At 32.8% G+C, this 17,688-nt stretch overlaps 2 protein-coding genes across 2 annotated transcripts; both read left to right on the forward strand.

Moving 5' to 3' along the window:
* Window positions 1-9,950: 9,950 nt before the first annotated feature.
* On the forward strand, window positions 9,951-13,298 carry LOC111999713 (probable leucine-rich repeat receptor-like protein kinase At1g35710). Its single transcript, XM_065773789.1, has 2 exons — window positions 9,951-12,023; window positions 12,162-13,298. Exons 1-2 carry the CDS (start codon window positions 10,149-10,151, stop codon window positions 13,296-13,298), a joined length of 3,012 nt encoding a protein of 1,003 aa, XP_065629861.1. The 5' UTR covers window positions 9,951-10,148.
* On the forward strand, window positions 13,276-16,840 carry LOC112036423 (MDIS1-interacting receptor like kinase 2). Its single transcript, XM_024069220.2, has 2 exons — window positions 13,276-13,861; window positions 16,401-16,840. Exons 1-2 carry the CDS (start codon window positions 13,276-13,278, stop codon window positions 16,781-16,783), a joined length of 969 nt encoding a protein of 322 aa, XP_023924988.2. The 3' UTR covers window positions 16,784-16,840.
* The last annotated feature ends 848 nt before the right edge of the window (window positions 16,841-17,688 follow it).

A 17,688-nucleotide genomic window follows, 5' to 3' on the forward strand; every position in this document is an offset into this window, starting at 1 on the left:
CCTAGTCTCTGCTCCAAACGCACAGTCATTGGGCCCAATCCTCATTCGCCCTAAGGCCCAACCCTTGCTATCACAGCTCGGGGGTGCCGAGCTTCACTACTAAAGTTATGCTCGGCATATTTTTACCGAGCATGTTCGGAAGTGTCAGTGAACGGCGCATCATCTTTGTTTGGCTCAAAGAAGGCCCTCTAAGCGCCACTACCTAGCTCTAACCTGAAGTGGGTACCAAGTCCCAAAGCCACCCAGGCCTAGACTCTCACTTACCATCCCCCTGATTGGACCCTCCGTAGCACTAAGCGCGCACCAACTCTGTCGAGCTGCCGACGGGGGTGGGAACCAAGTCCCAAAGCCACCCATACCTGACCTCCCACTTAGAGAAAATCTTACTGGACCCTTTGTTGCACAAACTATGAGAGCATTGATAACCTACGTCTGAGCTGAGCACTATAAATAAGAAGGGAGGATAAGAGAGAAGGGTGGTCAAAAAGGAGGGGAGAGAATAGTGGTAATAGAAAAGCAAAATAGAGAGAATATCCGAGGACAGGAGGAGGAAGTATTGTGTTGCCGAGAAAGAGAAAAGTGATCTCATTGAGTCCTTAGTTGGAGAACTACCCATAGTAGGAAATCCAACCCAACAAACAAATAAGTTGTGAGCCCAAGTGGGGCTGAGCCCATTGGCCTCATTTGCGACCCGCACAATATTCTATATAAAGAAGTATGGGGAAAAAGTAATTGCCTTCCTTTACGTGTGGCCACACGTAAAAGAAGGAAATTACTTTTATTTTTCTATATTGTATATCATATTGAATTGTATATCATAAGATATAAAAAAATGTAATAAAATTTATAAAAATAATTGTAGACATACGTATAAAAGGTATATTCATTATTAATTCAAATGTATTTAATTAATGACTAATTTAATTATTACTTAGAGCATTCACAGTAGTGGTGTTAAATAGCTATATTGCTATTTTTTAGCACCACTGCACACAAAAGAAGCTCACAGCAGTGGAGCTATAAGCAAAATTTTTTGCTTCTCTGCTACAGTGCACATCTAAAAACAGATGTGCACTGTAGCTCACATCTATAAAAAAAAATGTTATTTTATTTTGTGTTCACACTAGGATTAGAATATTTTATTTATTTTTTCTTTCTCCTCCTTCCCCATTTCAACCCGTTGCTCCTCTCCTCCTTCGCCATTTTTTTTTCTTTTTCCTCCTTCCTCCACTCGCTGCCGACCCAAGCGCCTGCCCAGCACCGACCCAAGCCCCTGCCTAGTGGCGATCGCCTCAGACCCAAGCACCGACCCAAGCCCTTGCCCAGCAGCGATCGCCTCCGACCCAAGCGCCGACCCAATACCGATCGCCTCAAACCCACGTCGTCGATCGCCTCCGACCTTGTAGATCGAAGTGGCTTCCCTCACCTCCACTCCACTGCTGGGTTGTGGTTGTGCTCCGGTGTGCGTTGGTTGTGGCTGATGGTAGAATGGGTTTGTTTTGTGGTGCTGTGAGAAAAAAAAAAAAAAAAACTTCTGTTGTGGTGGTGGTGGTGGTGGTTGTGGGTGTGGGTGTGGCTGATGGTAGAGTGGTTGTGGTTGGTCCTGTGGTTGTGTTTGGTCCTGTGGTTGTTTTTTTTTTTGGGTAAGAGGATATATTATTTTATTGTAGTAGTTATATTATTTTATTATGATGTATATATTATTTTATTGTGTTGAAAGTTAAAATAGATCCACTGCTGCAGTATGTGTGTAGCTAAAATAGATAAAGTGACTTTTTGTATAGCTAAATAGCTAAAATTTTGCCTTCACTGCTGTGAATGCTCTTATATAGTAATATTTAACAAAACTAACTAAATAGATTAAATTAACATATGTTCACATTTAAATTTATTAAACTAAAAAGTGATAATACATGACATATAAGCCAAAATAATAATTTCTTTTCATCATATTCATCATCTTGCCTAATTAATTCCATTTAAATTAATGTTATTACCATGTTCATCATTTTATAAAATAATTTCTTCGTTGACATGCACATAAAATAGAGAAGAATGAACATCTGTTTGCTAAAAATAGTCTAAATGAAAATGACATATGAACTTAATCATGTGACAATTCCATAACTCAAAAGGAAAGAAAATGCCGTGTCAAAAAAAAAAAAAAAAAAAGAAGAAGAGCTTCTTCTACGGGTGAGCTTTTATCTGTTGGATGCCTTCTTTTTATCTCTTTTAGGGGTAACGAAGGTGTTCAGATTTTTCAGTCACCTGACTATTTGATTTTTTTGTTTTACTTTTTCAAGAATGATTCTCTAGAGAAAACTCATGACCATTGCTTTACCTAGTGCCTCTCTCTAATTGTCACTAATTGGTTATGATGTTTCCTGCCCTTATAATTGTTTTCTTGACAAAGTGGCTATTGGGGGAAGGAAGGACCAACTGGCCGTGCATTGGGGAGAAGGACCGACTTGGGCCACTTGGCCATGCATTAGTGGGGAAGGACTAACTGGCCGTGTATTTGGGTAAAGGAGACTTGACTTGGTGATGGATTAGGGAGGACTAAATTTTCCATTGCTTTATAACTTTATATTACCTTTTTATATTATCCATGCTTGAAAATTTCTCAGGAGATCAAAGATCAATGGTCATTAATCAATTGTTTAAGTTGCAATTTAATCCTTAATATTTTATTCATGTGTCAAAAAGGTCGTCATCATTAAGGGGATGGAAAATTTGAGGTGTCAAATGGAAAGATTAAAGAAATGAAGTGATGCTAACGTGGATGTGGATGCCATGTGGCATTTATCTATGTAAAAAAAAAAAAAATTTAAAAGAAGAAGATGAAATTAACCTTTTAACATAGATCTCTCTTACACTTTACACTTACCTCACTTATGATTAGCTCCAATTGAAATTTTCATTAAAACTTCAATGGAATTTGATAATCTGGTAATTGCCAACTTCAACTACTAAAAAAAAAAAAAAAGAAGAAGACTATTCTGCTATAGTTTACATTGAAGGGCATATAATCCTTTTACTAAAATAAAACTTCATAGACTTAAAGAAGAAAAGGGCCAATCTAGAAACTTAAAACTGAGCTTAAGCCCATGTTTGGAATGAGGGGATGGAATAGAATAAAAAGAATAATTTTATAATATTCTTTCCTTCCTTTATTTTGGAGTTTTAATGAAGGGAATGGAAAGTCCATTCCCTTATTTGGGACTTTAAAGTGGAAGAGAATAGAATGAGTAAGAGGGAACACTCATTCTTCTCTATTTCCTCAAAACCTCAAATTTTCATTCTCCCAAAATTGTGAGAAATTAGAATTATATTTAATGAATTTTCTACTAAAAATTCCAAAATACCCCTATTTATTCAATTCATTATTTTAAAATAGAGATCTATTAATAATATTGTCATAAAATGATTCATTCATTTCTCTCTATATTACTCTTAAATAAGGTTACTTACATTCCATTTCATTCCTTTATTTTTCATTCATTTTGCATATTAAATACATTCAATTCTTTTCTATTCTCTTATGATTATTCATTTCCATTCTATTTCCATATAAACTCCCAAACGATGCCTAAATGACTGCCAACTATGTTAAAGTAACAATATTTTTTTTTTTCGTATAAATATATATATATATATATATATATATATATTTTATTAAATAATTATTTTAGTGTTAAAGTAACAATATTTTTTTTTTTCGTATAAATATATATATATATATATATATATTTTATTAAATAATTATTTTAGAGAATGCTAGAGTAACAATATAATTGGTATCAAAATGTTCATGTTTGCAACATTATGAGGGTTAGGTTCACAACCATCTTACATGCACATAAAATAAGTGGTAAAGTTTTGCGACAAAATTGGTTGTAACCTAATGTTACAACTTTACTACTCAATATCATCAACATTACTACATATTTTAAAAATCTAACCGTTGGATTGCATGCTCTTTACACTCTTAATGCACATGTCAAATTTTGACAATCAAATATTATTTACTATATGATCTATAAGATTATATTCTATGCATAATTTTGAACTAATTAGTAATTACTAATACCAATGACCCTAGCAATTATTTACATTAGTCTCTCTTTATAAGCTAAATTTTGGAACATTTTTATTCAAACACTAGGTCACTTAGGCAATGGCATTGGCCTAAGGCCCTTAAATGAAAGAAGGATCCACTCTATATACTATTAGAATATACTCCTATGTGGCCTAAGGCCCCTAAATGAAAGAAGGATTCACTCTATATACTATTAGAATATACTCCTATGTATCTATCTTAAAGTGTAGAAATTTTATTTAAGGTCTCTTTCACTTGGCAATAAATAAATAAATAATGTTCTCTATTGACAAATGGAATACACTCACTATATATATATATATATATAACATTGACAAATTTTTATGAAGCCCTAAAATTTTAATCAATAAAAATTATTTTAAAAAACAATCCTTCTTCAAGTGTTGGATACTTTATTAGTATTAATGCATTTTATTCTATTTACGGCACTTTTAGTATGTGTTTGGCAAAAATTAAAAAGTTAACTTATTTTACTATTCAGTTTATTTTAGCTACTATTCATGGGCTCCACTGCACTATTTAATACTATTCATGAGTCCCACTGTATTATTTTAGTTAACTTTTATCTTTATCTATAGTACTTTCAACAAAAAGTTTTCAATTTCAGCAAAATAAACGAATCCCAAATAAACCCTTGGGGTGTGTTTGGTTGGGGTGAAAACAGGGAAGATGGAAAATAGGGAGATGAAAATAGGGTAGAAAATATCATTTTCCACTGTTTGGTTGATGAAAGAAAATAGGAGAGACAAAAAATATGAGAGAAAGTTTTCCCTCCGAGTCCACTTTTTTTATCCTCCTAATTTGGGAGGAAAATGGTGAGAGAAAAGTGCTTAGAAATGCATTTTATACAAATACCCTCTCACCTACCCCTCACTTTATTCATGACCTGATGACTTTTGCCTCTTCTCAGTAACGTTGCTTTGGCTTATTTTATTTTTTAGTTTTGGCAACGTTGCCTCTTCTTTTTTTTTTTTCTTTTGATTTTCTAGGCTGCCTTTTTTTCTTTTTCTTTTTTCTTCTTCTGGGCAGAAACATTGCCTTTTTTTTTTTTAAGGCCTAGGCGTGCCTTTCTTTTTTTTTTTTTAACTAGATGTGAATTTTTGTTGGGGACATGATTTTTATTTTTTTAATAAATTTGAGAGATTGTTCTTTCTTTTTTTTCTTTTTTTGGTTATTTGTCACTTTTTTTGTTTTAATTGGGCATCATTCTTGAATAAGGGTATATGAGTAAATTTATTCAAACCTATTTTTCCATCCTTTCATTTTTCCACTCTTAACCAAACAAATAGGAGAGAAAATAAAATCTTTTCTATCCTCCCACTTTTTCATTCTCCCACCATTTTCTATCCTCCCACTTTTTTACTCTTCCAACCAAACGGACCCTTAGAGTCAAATTTTGAATCTCCCAAACACAAAAAAAAAAAAAAAAAAAAAAAAAAAAAAAAGGTGAATATAGTCAACAAACTCTCTCTCTCTCTCTCTCTCTCTCTCTCTCTCTCTCATAGTTCTCTAGACAAAGTCATTCTAGACAAAGTCATTATTGAAATCCAACATCATTACTGAAATCCAAAGGCATGATAGGGCTACCGCTACTTGAAATTCCCTCTTGCCTAAGTCAGGTGTGAAAGGACGAGTGGGCTCAAACTAACAAACCATACCCCTTGGGGTGTAAAAAAGAATAAAAAGTCTACTTAGTCACCTTATCTTCTTTTCTCGCCAGCCTCAAAAATGAAAAAAAGATAGTGTATGGAATCTATAATCACCATCTCCCATAGGGGTTTGACCCTACAAGCGCAGAACCTACCCTAATGTAAGATGGTGATTGCATATACACTCTCTTCTAGTTAAGAGTACAACCCATATTTTTAATATGTTTTTTCTCTCTTCCTCAAACTCTCCTCAAACTCTTCATTAATGGAAGATTATGTGTCAAAGGAACACTTTCACAACCTATGGCTCCTATATCTCTCTAAAGCTTGAATAATATACTATTTTAACTTTTTTTTTTTTCTTTTTTATAAAGGACTTGATTGTTGGGGTTTTGACAAAACAAAAATTGTGGATAGATGGAAACAGAGTTTTATACACACACACACATATATATATATATATATGTATATGTATGTATGTATATGTATAGATATATACATATACATATATATATATATATATATTGAAGACAGTTCCAGATACTATTATTTTTATTTTTATTATTTAAAGAAAAATATGATTATTACTTAGTTAGAAAAACATTACTCTCGTAGACAATGATTTTTGAACTCCAGAAGATCGAACTCATCCTACTTGTTCTTATATTTAATTAATTTATTTATTTATTATAAGTTGATCGTTACAACATGAGAGTGAGATTTTAACCTTGGATGTCTTTAAAAGACTAAAAACTACTAAGTACTAACCCATCTTATTTGGACTAATTAGTAATTATCAATATTGAAAATAAAGGATCTTGTAATAATTTTGACTAGCGATTTCAAGAAAATATCAAGTATGTTCACAGACATAAGAACATGTTTGTGTACAACACAATAAAATCTACAATTATTTTAAGTCAGTATACCACCTTAAATATGGGTCATTAAAAAAATTTTGAATTGCAGATTGTGGTGAACACTGATAGGATAATTTGAAATGTTGCGAAACTATTGTAATTTTTTGTTAGCTCTCCCAAACTTCTATAATCCTTTTACTACTACTACTACTACACACACACACAAAACACTTCATAGACATAAAAGATTAAGCTGAATTATTATTAAAATAAAATAAAATTAAAAGAACAGATCATTTTTTGAGAAATTTTTTTTTTCTTTTGAGAAAAATGTAAATCCAGAAACTTAAAACTGAGTTGAAATGACTACCAACTATGATAAAGTAACAATATTTTTTTATTAAATGGTTTTTTTAGAGAATGCTAAAGTAAAGATATAATTGTTATCATAATAATCAATTTAATGTTTGCAACATTAAGAAGGTTAGGTTCACAACCATCCTACATACACATAAAATAAATGACAAAATTTAGCTACAAAATTGGTTGTAGTCTATGATTACAACTTTACTCAATATTATCAACATTACTACATATTTTGAAAATGTAACCGTTAAATTGCATGTGCTTTACACTCTTAATACAAATGTCAAATTTTGTGTCAATCGAAGAAAAAGAGAGACCATTCTTTTGAGAAAATATTTTTTTATTTTTTAATGTAAAAAAATGTATATCCAGAATATTAAAATTGAGCTGAAATGACTGCCAGCTATGTTAAAGTAACAATTTTTTTTTTTATTAAATGATTTTTTTTAGAGAATGCTAAAGTAAAAATATAATTGTTATCAGAATAATCAATTTAATGTTTGCAACATTAAGAGGGTTACGTTCACAACCATCCTACATACACATAAAATAAAAGACAAAATTTAGCTACAAAATTTGTTGTAGTCTAAGGTTACAACTTTACTCAATATTATTAACATTACTACATATTTCGAAAATCTAATTGTTGGATTGCATATTCTTTACACTCTTAATACACGTCAAATTTTGTGTTAATTGGATATTATTTACAATATGATGATCTATAAGATTATATTCTACGCATAATTTTAAACTACAAAAACTCGCAATTTAAACAATTTATTAATGACATAGCTATTGATCTTTAATTTTTTAGAAATTTCGCAAGCATGGAAAATAAGAAAAATATATATAATCCAATGGTGGGTTAGTCAAAATTTACCTCCAATAAAAAGATATTGAGTAAGGTTGTAGCCTTAAAACACAACTAATTTTATAGCTAAACTTTATCCTAAAAAAAACAAGAATAAACATACAATTGCAAAATAATTCTAAATAAAATCGGTAATTGACACCTCTCCCATATGAAAATTATAGCGTGACAATTTCATCACTCAAAAGGAAAAAATAAAAAATAAAAAATAAAAAAATAATGCAAATCTTGTGGCGGATTTGCCTTTTCCTAATATATAAAACCTCTCCAGAACCAAATTTAAAACTATACATGTGATTGTTGAAAAGGCACAAAGTGGCCATTAGGGGAAGGACCAACCGGCCGTGTATTTGGGTAAAGGAGACTTGACTTGGTCATTCATTAGAGAGGACTAAATTGGCCGTGGTCAAAGAAATTGAAAGCAAGAATTATGCGGTCCTTCATCATGACTTGGAGTGTCAAGTAATAATGACTAATTAATTATAAGGACCGAATATTTCCTCTAACCCATTTGAAAAGCATGCAAGTTCATCCACACCCAACCATATACCAATTGAAATGCGCCATGATTTAGCGCTGCTTTGTTGTCAATATGATCATCGCTGCCTTTTCCTTGTCAGTACTTTTTCTTTTTGTTCACGGTCACAGTTCGAATTGGTCCTCAAAATGCCAATCGAATATTCAGCATGACTGGCTCACCACGATTGTAATAGCTAAGCCTAATAAGTGGTTCAAAGTTGGAACTTGGAAGCAGCAGCAACAAGAAATGAGAAGGGCTGTATCTCTTTACCCATTCATTCAGTTGGGTACGGTTTTTCGGGCTGATATTTTATTGACCTGAAATCCATCTAAATTAAACAGGGTGGCTTTGTGTTTTTAAAACCCAACTTCGGTAGAATTATAAGAGTAAATTGGCCGGCTTCGTCAGCTTAATCAGGTTTTTAGGCACACCTATATTTATGAATATGCTTTTAATCACATGACTTTTAAATAAAGTTAATTTGAAGGTTCTCAATAGTCCTGCAACTCAACTAGTCTTTCGCAAAAGCCTTGTAATCAATAGTCTTGCACACATATTGGGGTCAAGTGAGTATCCTCCAAAAGGATTTAACCAAAATTTTATCCCATTAAATATTCCATTCTCTTCTATAAAAATTGATGAAATGATAAAAAACAAAGTCTCCTTCACCCAAACCTGAGAATTGAACAATCTCATAAGACTTCTTTCTCACATTCCCTACAGACCAAGTCAGTCTTTCAATTGAGTGGATTGAGGTGCAATTCATATAAAGTATTACTTATTTTTTTTTACCTGATAGTTATCTTTCTAAGTAATTTAACTTTTTTATTATTTAATATATAACAGGTACACTTGAGAAAGTTGATAACTTGATATAATCCACATTATCTAGTTCTTTTTTCTTTCTCTTTTTTTCCCGTTATTTTGTGGTGATGACAAGATTTGTGAACTTTGGATTGTGTAAACCTAAAAATATATATAAAAATTTACTTTTATTTTTGAGTATTTTGTTTCTTTATCATCTTATTTGTAATAAATGAAAATAAAGACATTGTTATTATTATGTGAAAATACAATTCAACCGGTAATCAATTAACCCAACACAAACCAATCAACTCAACTCGTTTACCAACTCTACCACTTCACACTTTTTTTTTTTTCTTTTTTTTTTTTGGAGGGAGTACCACTTCATACGAGTCACTAAAAATGAAAATAGAATACAAATTGTAATGGACCTGAGGTGGTAAGCTAATTTTTTAAAATACTATGAATTTTCATTGTGTCCCTAACTTAATCCGCATAATTATTGTGTTGCTCCTTTGCAAAATCTTGTTGTGAGAGAGAAAAGTAAGGACGGAATTGTAACAAAAAAAATTCCAATATATGTCAAAAAAAATTTATGACATTGAGTTGAGTATGTAAGTAATGGGTTAAAAAAATTTTCCAAAATACATCAGAAAATAATTAAAAAAAAATTCGAATAAACTAATTATAAGGACTGAAATTTTCCTCCAATCCGCCATAGGACACAGAGCAATGAAAGCTGCCAGATCTATCTATCTACGGACTTTGATAGGTGATGTTAGCACTGTTATCATGTTTAAGGTGTAGTTCAGATTGAATATTCAGTATGAAGTCATTTGACCACTCCCACAGTCCCACAGTCCCATCTATAAATTAATACCTCTATCCATTTCAACTCATTCATCCACTTCTTCTTCCAACCTTACTTTATCCTTTCCTTCCATCACCCTACATTATGACTTCCCTTTCAAACAAACCTCTCTTCAACCAATTCCTTTCACCTCTACTCTTCTTCCACCTTCTTCTCATCGTGCTCCATTTCGTTTCCAAATCCACTGCTTCTGTTTCCTCCCTATCTTCACCTTTTGCTCACTCTAACAGTAAGGTTAAGATAGCAGAGGAAACAAAGGAAGCGATGGCTCTTCTAAATTGGAAAACCAGCCTTCACAACAAAAGCCAGTCTCTCTTGTCCTCGTGGGTTGGAACCACTCCTTGCAATTGGGTCGAAATAAATTGCGACCACTCTGGAAGCGTCACTCATCTGAACCTTTCAAGTTATGGTTTGAGAGGTACGCTTCACAATCTCAACTTTCAATCCTTCCCCAATCTACTCAGTCTTGACCTTTCTTACAACTCACTATCTGGAATCATTAACTCAAATATTTCTCACCTCTCCAAACTCTCTCTTCTTGACCTTTCTGCTAATCAATTCACTGGGAGAATTCCTTCTCAAATAGGCAAACTAACCAGCCTTCACGTCATTGACCTTTCTGTCAACCGTATGACTGGCCTTATTCCTCAAGACGTAGGAGCATTAATTTCTCTAAGTAAGCTTGATTTCTCATTTAACAATCTCACGGGTGTCATTCCTGCTTCTCTTGGAAACTTAAGCAACCTAACTACTTTATATCTTCATACGAATCAACTTTCTAGTTCCATCCCTCAAGAATTAGGAATGCTAAGTTCTCTAACTGACCTTGAGTTATCAACAAACAATCTAATAGGTGTCATCCCAGCTTCTCTTGGAAACTTAAGCAATCTAACCACTTTATATCTTCATATGAATCAACTTTCTGGTTTCATCCCTCAAGAATTAGGAATGCTAAGTTCTCTGACTGACCTTGAGTTATTTACAAACAATCTCACGGGTGTCATCCCTGCTTCTCTTGGAAACTTGAGCAAATTAACCACTTTATATCTTTTTGAAAACCAATTTTCTGGTTCCATCCCTCAAGAATTAGGAATGCTAAGTTCTCTTATTGACCTTGAGTTAACAACAAACAATCTAGTAGGTGTCATTCCTGCTTCTCTTGGAAACTTAAACAAATTGACCACTTTATATCTTTCTGAAAACCAACTTTCTGGTTCCATCCCTCAAGAATTAGGAATGCTAAGTTCTCTAACTGACTTTGATTTATCAACAAACAATCTAATAGGTGTCATCCCTGCTTCTCTTGGAAACTTGAGCAAATTGACCACTTTATATCTTTCTGAAAACCAACTTTCTAATTCCATCCCTCAAGAATTAGGAATGCTAAATTCTTTGACTGACCTTGTGTTATTCAGAAACAATCTCACGGGTGTCATCCCTGCTTCTGTTGGAAACTTAAGCAAACTAACAACTTTATATCTTCATACGAATCAACTTTCTGGTTCCATCCCTCAAGAATTAGGAATGCTAAGTTCTTTGACTGACCTTTTGTTATCAACAAACAATTTCATAGGTGTCATCCCTACTTCTCTTGGAAACTTAAGCAACCTAACCTTTTTATATCTTCATACGAATCAACTTTCTGGTTCCATCCCTCAAGAATTAGGAATGCTAAGTTCTCTGTCTTACCTTGATTTATCAGCAAACAATCTCACGAGTGTCATCCCTACTTCTCTTGGAAACTTGAGCAAATTGACCACTTTACATCTTTTTGAAAACCAACTTTCTGGTTCCATCCCTCAAGAATTAGGAATGCTAAGTTCTTTGACTAACCTTGCGTTATCAACAAACAATCTTATGGGTGTTATCTCTACTTCATTTGGAAACTTAAGCAAACTAACCGTTATATATCTTCATACGAATCAACTTTCTGGTTCCTTCCCTCAAGAATTTGGAATTGTAAGTTCTCTAAGTGATCTTAAGTTATCATTTTACAATTTCGTAGGTATAATTTTTGCTTCTATAGGAAGCTTAACTAAGCTCACTTATTTCAGATTGTTCACTAATAAGTTAAATGATCTCATTTCATTTGAACAGAACAATTTTACTCAATTGAAGGAGTTCCAAATATTTGGAAACCAATTCACCGGTCACTTGTTCGAAAATGTGTGCAGTGGTGGATTGCTTGAGAATTTCACCACATATGATAATCATTTTATTGGTTCAATACCAAAATCCTTGAGAAACTGCACAAGCCTCATCAGAGTCCAACTTAATGGAAATCAACTTATTGGAAATATAGGGGAAAGTTTTGGTATATACCCACGCTTAACATACATGGAGTTGAGTTATAATAAACTTTATGGTGAGCTTTCAGCTAATTGGGGGCAATGTCAAAACTTGGCAAGCCTGAAAATCTCTAACAATGACATTTCAGGTAGATTACCTCTTGAGCTTGGAGAAGCAAGTCAATTACAAGTGCTCATCCTCTCCTCAAATAAGATACATGGGAAAATCCCGAAGGAATTAGGTAAGTTGAAATTTTTGTTATACCTTTATCTAGACGGTAACAAATTTTCTGGACAAGTTCCTTACAATTTTGAGATGCTATCAAATCTGGAGCAACTTAATCTCGCCAATAATAATCTAAGTGGCCTTATTCCTGACCTAGGGAAATGTAAAAAACTTTTTCTCTTGAATTTGAGCAACAATCACTTAAGCAAATATATCCCACTTCAAATTGGTAATTTTCAATTTCTCCAAAATCTTGATCTTAGCAAAAACTTTCTAATGGGAGAGATACCACAGCAACTTGGAGATTTGAAAACGTTAGAAACTTTGAATCTTTCCCACAATGTGCTCTCTGGCTCTATTCCATCTAGTTTTGATAAATTGTTAAGCTTGACATCCATTGATTTGTCCTACAATCAATTGGAGGGTCCTATTCCGAATACTAAAGCATTTTGTGAGGCGCCAGAAGAAGTATTTAGTCATAATAAGGGCTTGTGTGGAAATGCCATTGGTCTAAAGGCTTGCCCCTCTACAATTAGCCATAATCCTCATGTCAAAAAGATGACTAAAGTTATGAAACTGATTTTAGTCTTTTTGGGCATTCTCTTTCTTATATTTATCTTTGTTGGAATCACATTATATGTTCGCTCAAGAAAGATGAAGACAGAAATTAAGGAAGCAAGAAGAAGAACATCCAAATATGTTTGCAGTATGGAGCTATGATGGGAAAATGGTTTATGAAAAAATTATTGAAGCAACAGAGGATTTTGATGACAAACATATTATTGGTGTAGGCGGCCATGGAATTGTTTATAAAGCTAAATTGCCTAGAGATCAAGTTGTTGCTGTAAAGAAACTTCATCCACTCTCAGAAGATAGTGTGGCCAATCTAAAGGCTTTCACCAGTGAGATACGTAGTCTAACTGAAATACGACACCGCAACATTGTAAAGCTTCATGGTTTTTGCTCACATCCACGACACTTGCTTTTAGTTTATCAGTTCTTGGAAGGTGGGAGCTTGGAAAAGATACTAAACAATGATGAACTAGCACTGAAGTTTGATTGGGATAAGAGGGTAAATGTTGTTAAAGGTGTGGCAAGTGCTTTGTCATATATGCATCATGATTGCTCCAGTCCAATAATTCATCGTGATATATCAAGCAAGAATGTTCTACTAGATTCAGAATATGAATCTCATATCGCTGACTTTGGCACAGCTAGAATTATGAGTTCTGACACATCTTATTGGACTTCATTTGCTGGTACCTTTGGATACTCCGCTCCAGGTATGTTATTTAAGTAATGTTGGCAACATTAAATTTTTCACACTTTTACATGCACCTCTTAACCCTGCTTTTACTAATACCAATTATAGCATTTTAAATCAGTAATTATGTAAATAACTGATGGGAGATTAGTAATTATGTAAAATATTGTGTCTCTAGTTGTATTGATGTTATTTCAAGTTGGCATTGTTTGCCTTCAAAAAGGCTTTATGGAAATTCGGTGCACTACACAATGTGATTTATAGTTTTCACAATTTGAGCTAATAGGTTAGATTAATAATTATGTCTCAGAGTTTAATTAATAATCAGTGTGTTCTGCTTATTTATTGATGAAAAATATATTTTCAGTAGCATCTTGATTGGAATTAAAATAAACATCACACTATTTGAGGAATTTGGTGGTTGCAATCCATGATATTTTATACAGCCACCTCCTCCTTTTTTATTTGTGATCATAATCACAATTTCAATAAATTAAAAAGGTTATGTTTAAATTCAATTATTGAGATTTTAATCTTTTTTACTAAGTTGTTTTTCCCTTCTTTTTTGGAATCCTTTTAGATGAAGTTAATTGAGAATAAATACCTCCAACTAATTCAAGGTTAAAGAATCACATTTTACCAAGTGAAGCTTTGTTTTCTAATTGTTCAATTCTTTCAAATTGGATAATTATTTCTTATATGGCCTAAGTTCAATGCAAAGTTTTTAAGATGATCATCCACCCCTGCTCCTCTAAGAAATGTATTAGCTATTTCTTATAGGGCATTGTTTATTTTACACACAACTATCTATGTTTTTAGAGCTGAAAACATGAGATGTTTTTAGTTTTACAAGCATTAGTTGTAGATGTGTGGGAAAAGATAATTATTTTGTAATTGTGATATAATGTATAATTTTTTTTCTAAAATTTGTTGAAAATATTTTGTTCTCCCTAAAAATTAAACAATTTCCAATTTTTTTTTCCATCTTTCTATCTCTATCAATATATCATTCTATTATTCTGAGTTTGTTTGATTGATATTATTCTTTTATAAAGTGGTCCATATGCTTTGAAATTGTTTTATAGTGTGCTATGTTTTTCTTTTTTTTTTTTGTACAACTAAACTTTTTAAGTTTAAAATAAATTATTCAAATTCCTCATTTTCTTAAAGAAGATTATCATGATAATCAAAACTCATAAAAAAAATTAATTTTTTAATATTACTCAAATAACTGATAGGCATATTGAAATGCATAATCATGGTTGTGTTCTGATATAAATACAAATCCTCACTTCCAAAATAATTACTAAGTATTAACTCAAACAAAAATTAAGCCAACGTTATAAGAGGGAGAAAGACTACTTGTGAGGGAAACTAAAAAATACAACACCAAAACGTATTCACCCAAAATAGAGTTATAAGATACACAATGATTCATCAACCTAAATTTGAGTTGAAAGAAAGAATAAAAAATCAATAGAGAGAGAGAGAGAGAGAGTACTCATTTTTTCAGAAGATAATGTAAGAGAGAATAACAAATTTATAGAAAATAAGATGAGAAAAAAAAAAGTAAAAATAAAAGATATAGTAATAAACACTAAATTATCTAAGTCATGCTATGTAATAGAATAACATTATATTCTTATATACTATCTCTGTGGTGCAATAGGATAACACCTATGAAATCAAAGAAAAGAAAAAGAAAAATAACAACTTAAAAATACAAAACTAAATCACATCAACTCAAAGTAGAATTCTAAAGATCACAAAAATTAATCAACATAAAGTAGAGATAAAATAAAAAATGCACCAAAAATGAAAAAAAAAATTAAGAGAGAGAGAGAGAGAGAGAGAGAGAGAGAGAGAGAGAGAGAGAGAGAGAGAGAGAGAGAGAGAGAGAGAGAGAGATAAAAAAAAAAATTAAGAGAGAGAGAGAGAGAGAGAGAGAGAGAGAGAGAGAGAATTGCAAATTTATAGTAAGATGGTGGAAATAAAAATAGTAAAAAACAAAGGAAGATAAAGTGATAGAGGAAGAGTGACATTAAGGTAGATAATAGTGGAGAGATAAAAAGGTAAAAGGTAGGGGAAAGATTGGAGAAAGTGTAACAATTAGTTGAGAATTAATAAAAAGAAAAAGAAGTAAAAGAAGAGAGAGAGAGAGAGAGAGAGAGAGATTTTTGAAAATAGGTGGATAATGTGGCTGCTAATTTGACTCAATAGAAGCATAAAAACAAAAAATATTACACTTCAGTTTTTAGATATATATAGATATAAATGTGTGTGTGCAACACAATATGTGCAAGAGCTTTTACTCTTTCTTATATCGGCCTTCAAAATTTTAGTAGTATGTAATTCCCTTATAAGTTGCCTCCCCCACCTAATTCCAAAATCCTAATACTTACAAGAGTTTAGTACTTTCAACTTAACTTGTAGAGTTTTTCCTATATGAATATATAGGTTAGCATGTATTACAAATTTGTATAAAGTGAAGAAGTAGTACCTGGTAAGTTGAATTACTTGGTGAAAGTAGAGCATAACTCTGATATTTTACTTTTCAGAGAATGCATACACAATGGAAGTGAGTGAAAAGTGTGACGTTTACAGCTATGGAGTAGTCGTGTTGGAAGTAATTATGGGAAGGCATCCGGGTGATTTGATCTCTTCATTTCTATCATCATCATTTTCATCATCATCCCATGATGTGCTACTAGAAGATATATTGGATCAACGTCTTGCACATCCTACAAATAGAGTTGCAGAGAAGGTGGTTTTAGTGGCAAAGATAGCAATAGCATGCTTACAAGCCAGTCCACAATCTCGTCCGACCATGCAACAAGTTTATCAGAAGCTATTAAATTGGAAATCCCCTTTCACAAAGCCTTTGCGCATGATCACATTAAGAGAGCTCATTGATCTCGGGAATTTGAATGAAGCTTCATAAGTGTCAACATATCTCATGTATGATATTTTGCTTATATACATTCCATCCTTATGTAAAGTTCTAAATACTTATGACGCCAATAGTTCAAAAACCATAATTCGCATGACTATTCATCTTCGACAGCTTCATTGTTCATCTTCGACCCATCCAAGCCTCCATCTTACTGTCGGAGCCTCCATGCCTCTTGACCTAAGCTCTTCAACCTAATTGGAAGCCGAGATCTTTCTCTTTTTTGTGGTCCTAAAGCTCTCGAGGTGTGGGAAACATAGTTGGTTAAGGTCAATCAGAACACTAGCTTCGAACTTATCATGGTATGTTCCTTGGGTTCCTTCTATTTTATTACAGTTCTTATTGATTATGTTTATTTGAGACTGCTATTTGAGATGTTGTATCAAGTTCTAGAGAATTAGTTCTTCTCAAGTGTCTCACTCTGCCAATGTCGTAGGTATCTTCACCCTTGCTCTCATTGTTTCTGACCACACAACTCATCCACAAGACTGGAATAAAAACAGGACTTCCCCTCTCCTTGTTCTACTCTCCAAAACATGCCAAAAGTAATTCGTTTAGGCCTATGGCAATGTAAAATGGGATTCCGTACATCTAGACAATTATGCATTGAAACTTTCTTCCAATGGGAATGAAATGAAAGAAACTCAAAAGTAAAGGCCAAGGAAACAGGCAAAACTGAGCTACAATGGGGAGCCTTAATTTAAATAGGCAGCAATGGAGGGAAGAGGTTAACTAGTGGAGGCAAGGGAAGCATTATGCATGAATTACCTACTTTGATTGATTGAGATCCTTTTACAGCCCAGGTAGTTTTTTCTATATATATTTTTAAGCTCAAGAATTGTTACAAGTTTTACAATAGATGTTTGGGGTGCAGGTGAACCAAGCCTGAGAAGATT

Source organism: Quercus suber, unplaced genomic scaffold (genome assembly GCF_002906115.3).
Source record: "Quercus suber isolate HL8 unplaced genomic scaffold, Cork oak 2.0 scaffold_80, whole genome shotgun sequence".
Lineage (NCBI taxonomy): Eukaryota > Viridiplantae > Streptophyta > Magnoliopsida > Fagales > Fagaceae > Quercus > Quercus suber.

Bases quoted from the DNA above. Each gene is read 5' to 3' on its own strand.
- LOC112036423 (XM_024069220.2), top strand. From the start codon at position 13,276: ATGTTTGCAGTATGGAGCTATGATGGGAAAATGGTTTATGAAAAAATT. The intron at 13,862-16,400 runs GTATGTTATTTA...TTTACTTTTCAG, and splicing joins CTTTGGATACTCCGCTCCAG to AGAATGCATACACAATGGAA.
- LOC111999713 (XM_065773789.1), top strand. From the start codon at position 10,149: ATGACTTCCCTTTCAAACAAACCTCTCTTCAACCAATTCCTTTCACCT. The intron at 12,024-12,161 runs GTAAGTTCTCTA...TCATTTGAACAG, and splicing joins TCCCTCAAGAATTTGGAATT to AACAATTTTACTCAATTGAA.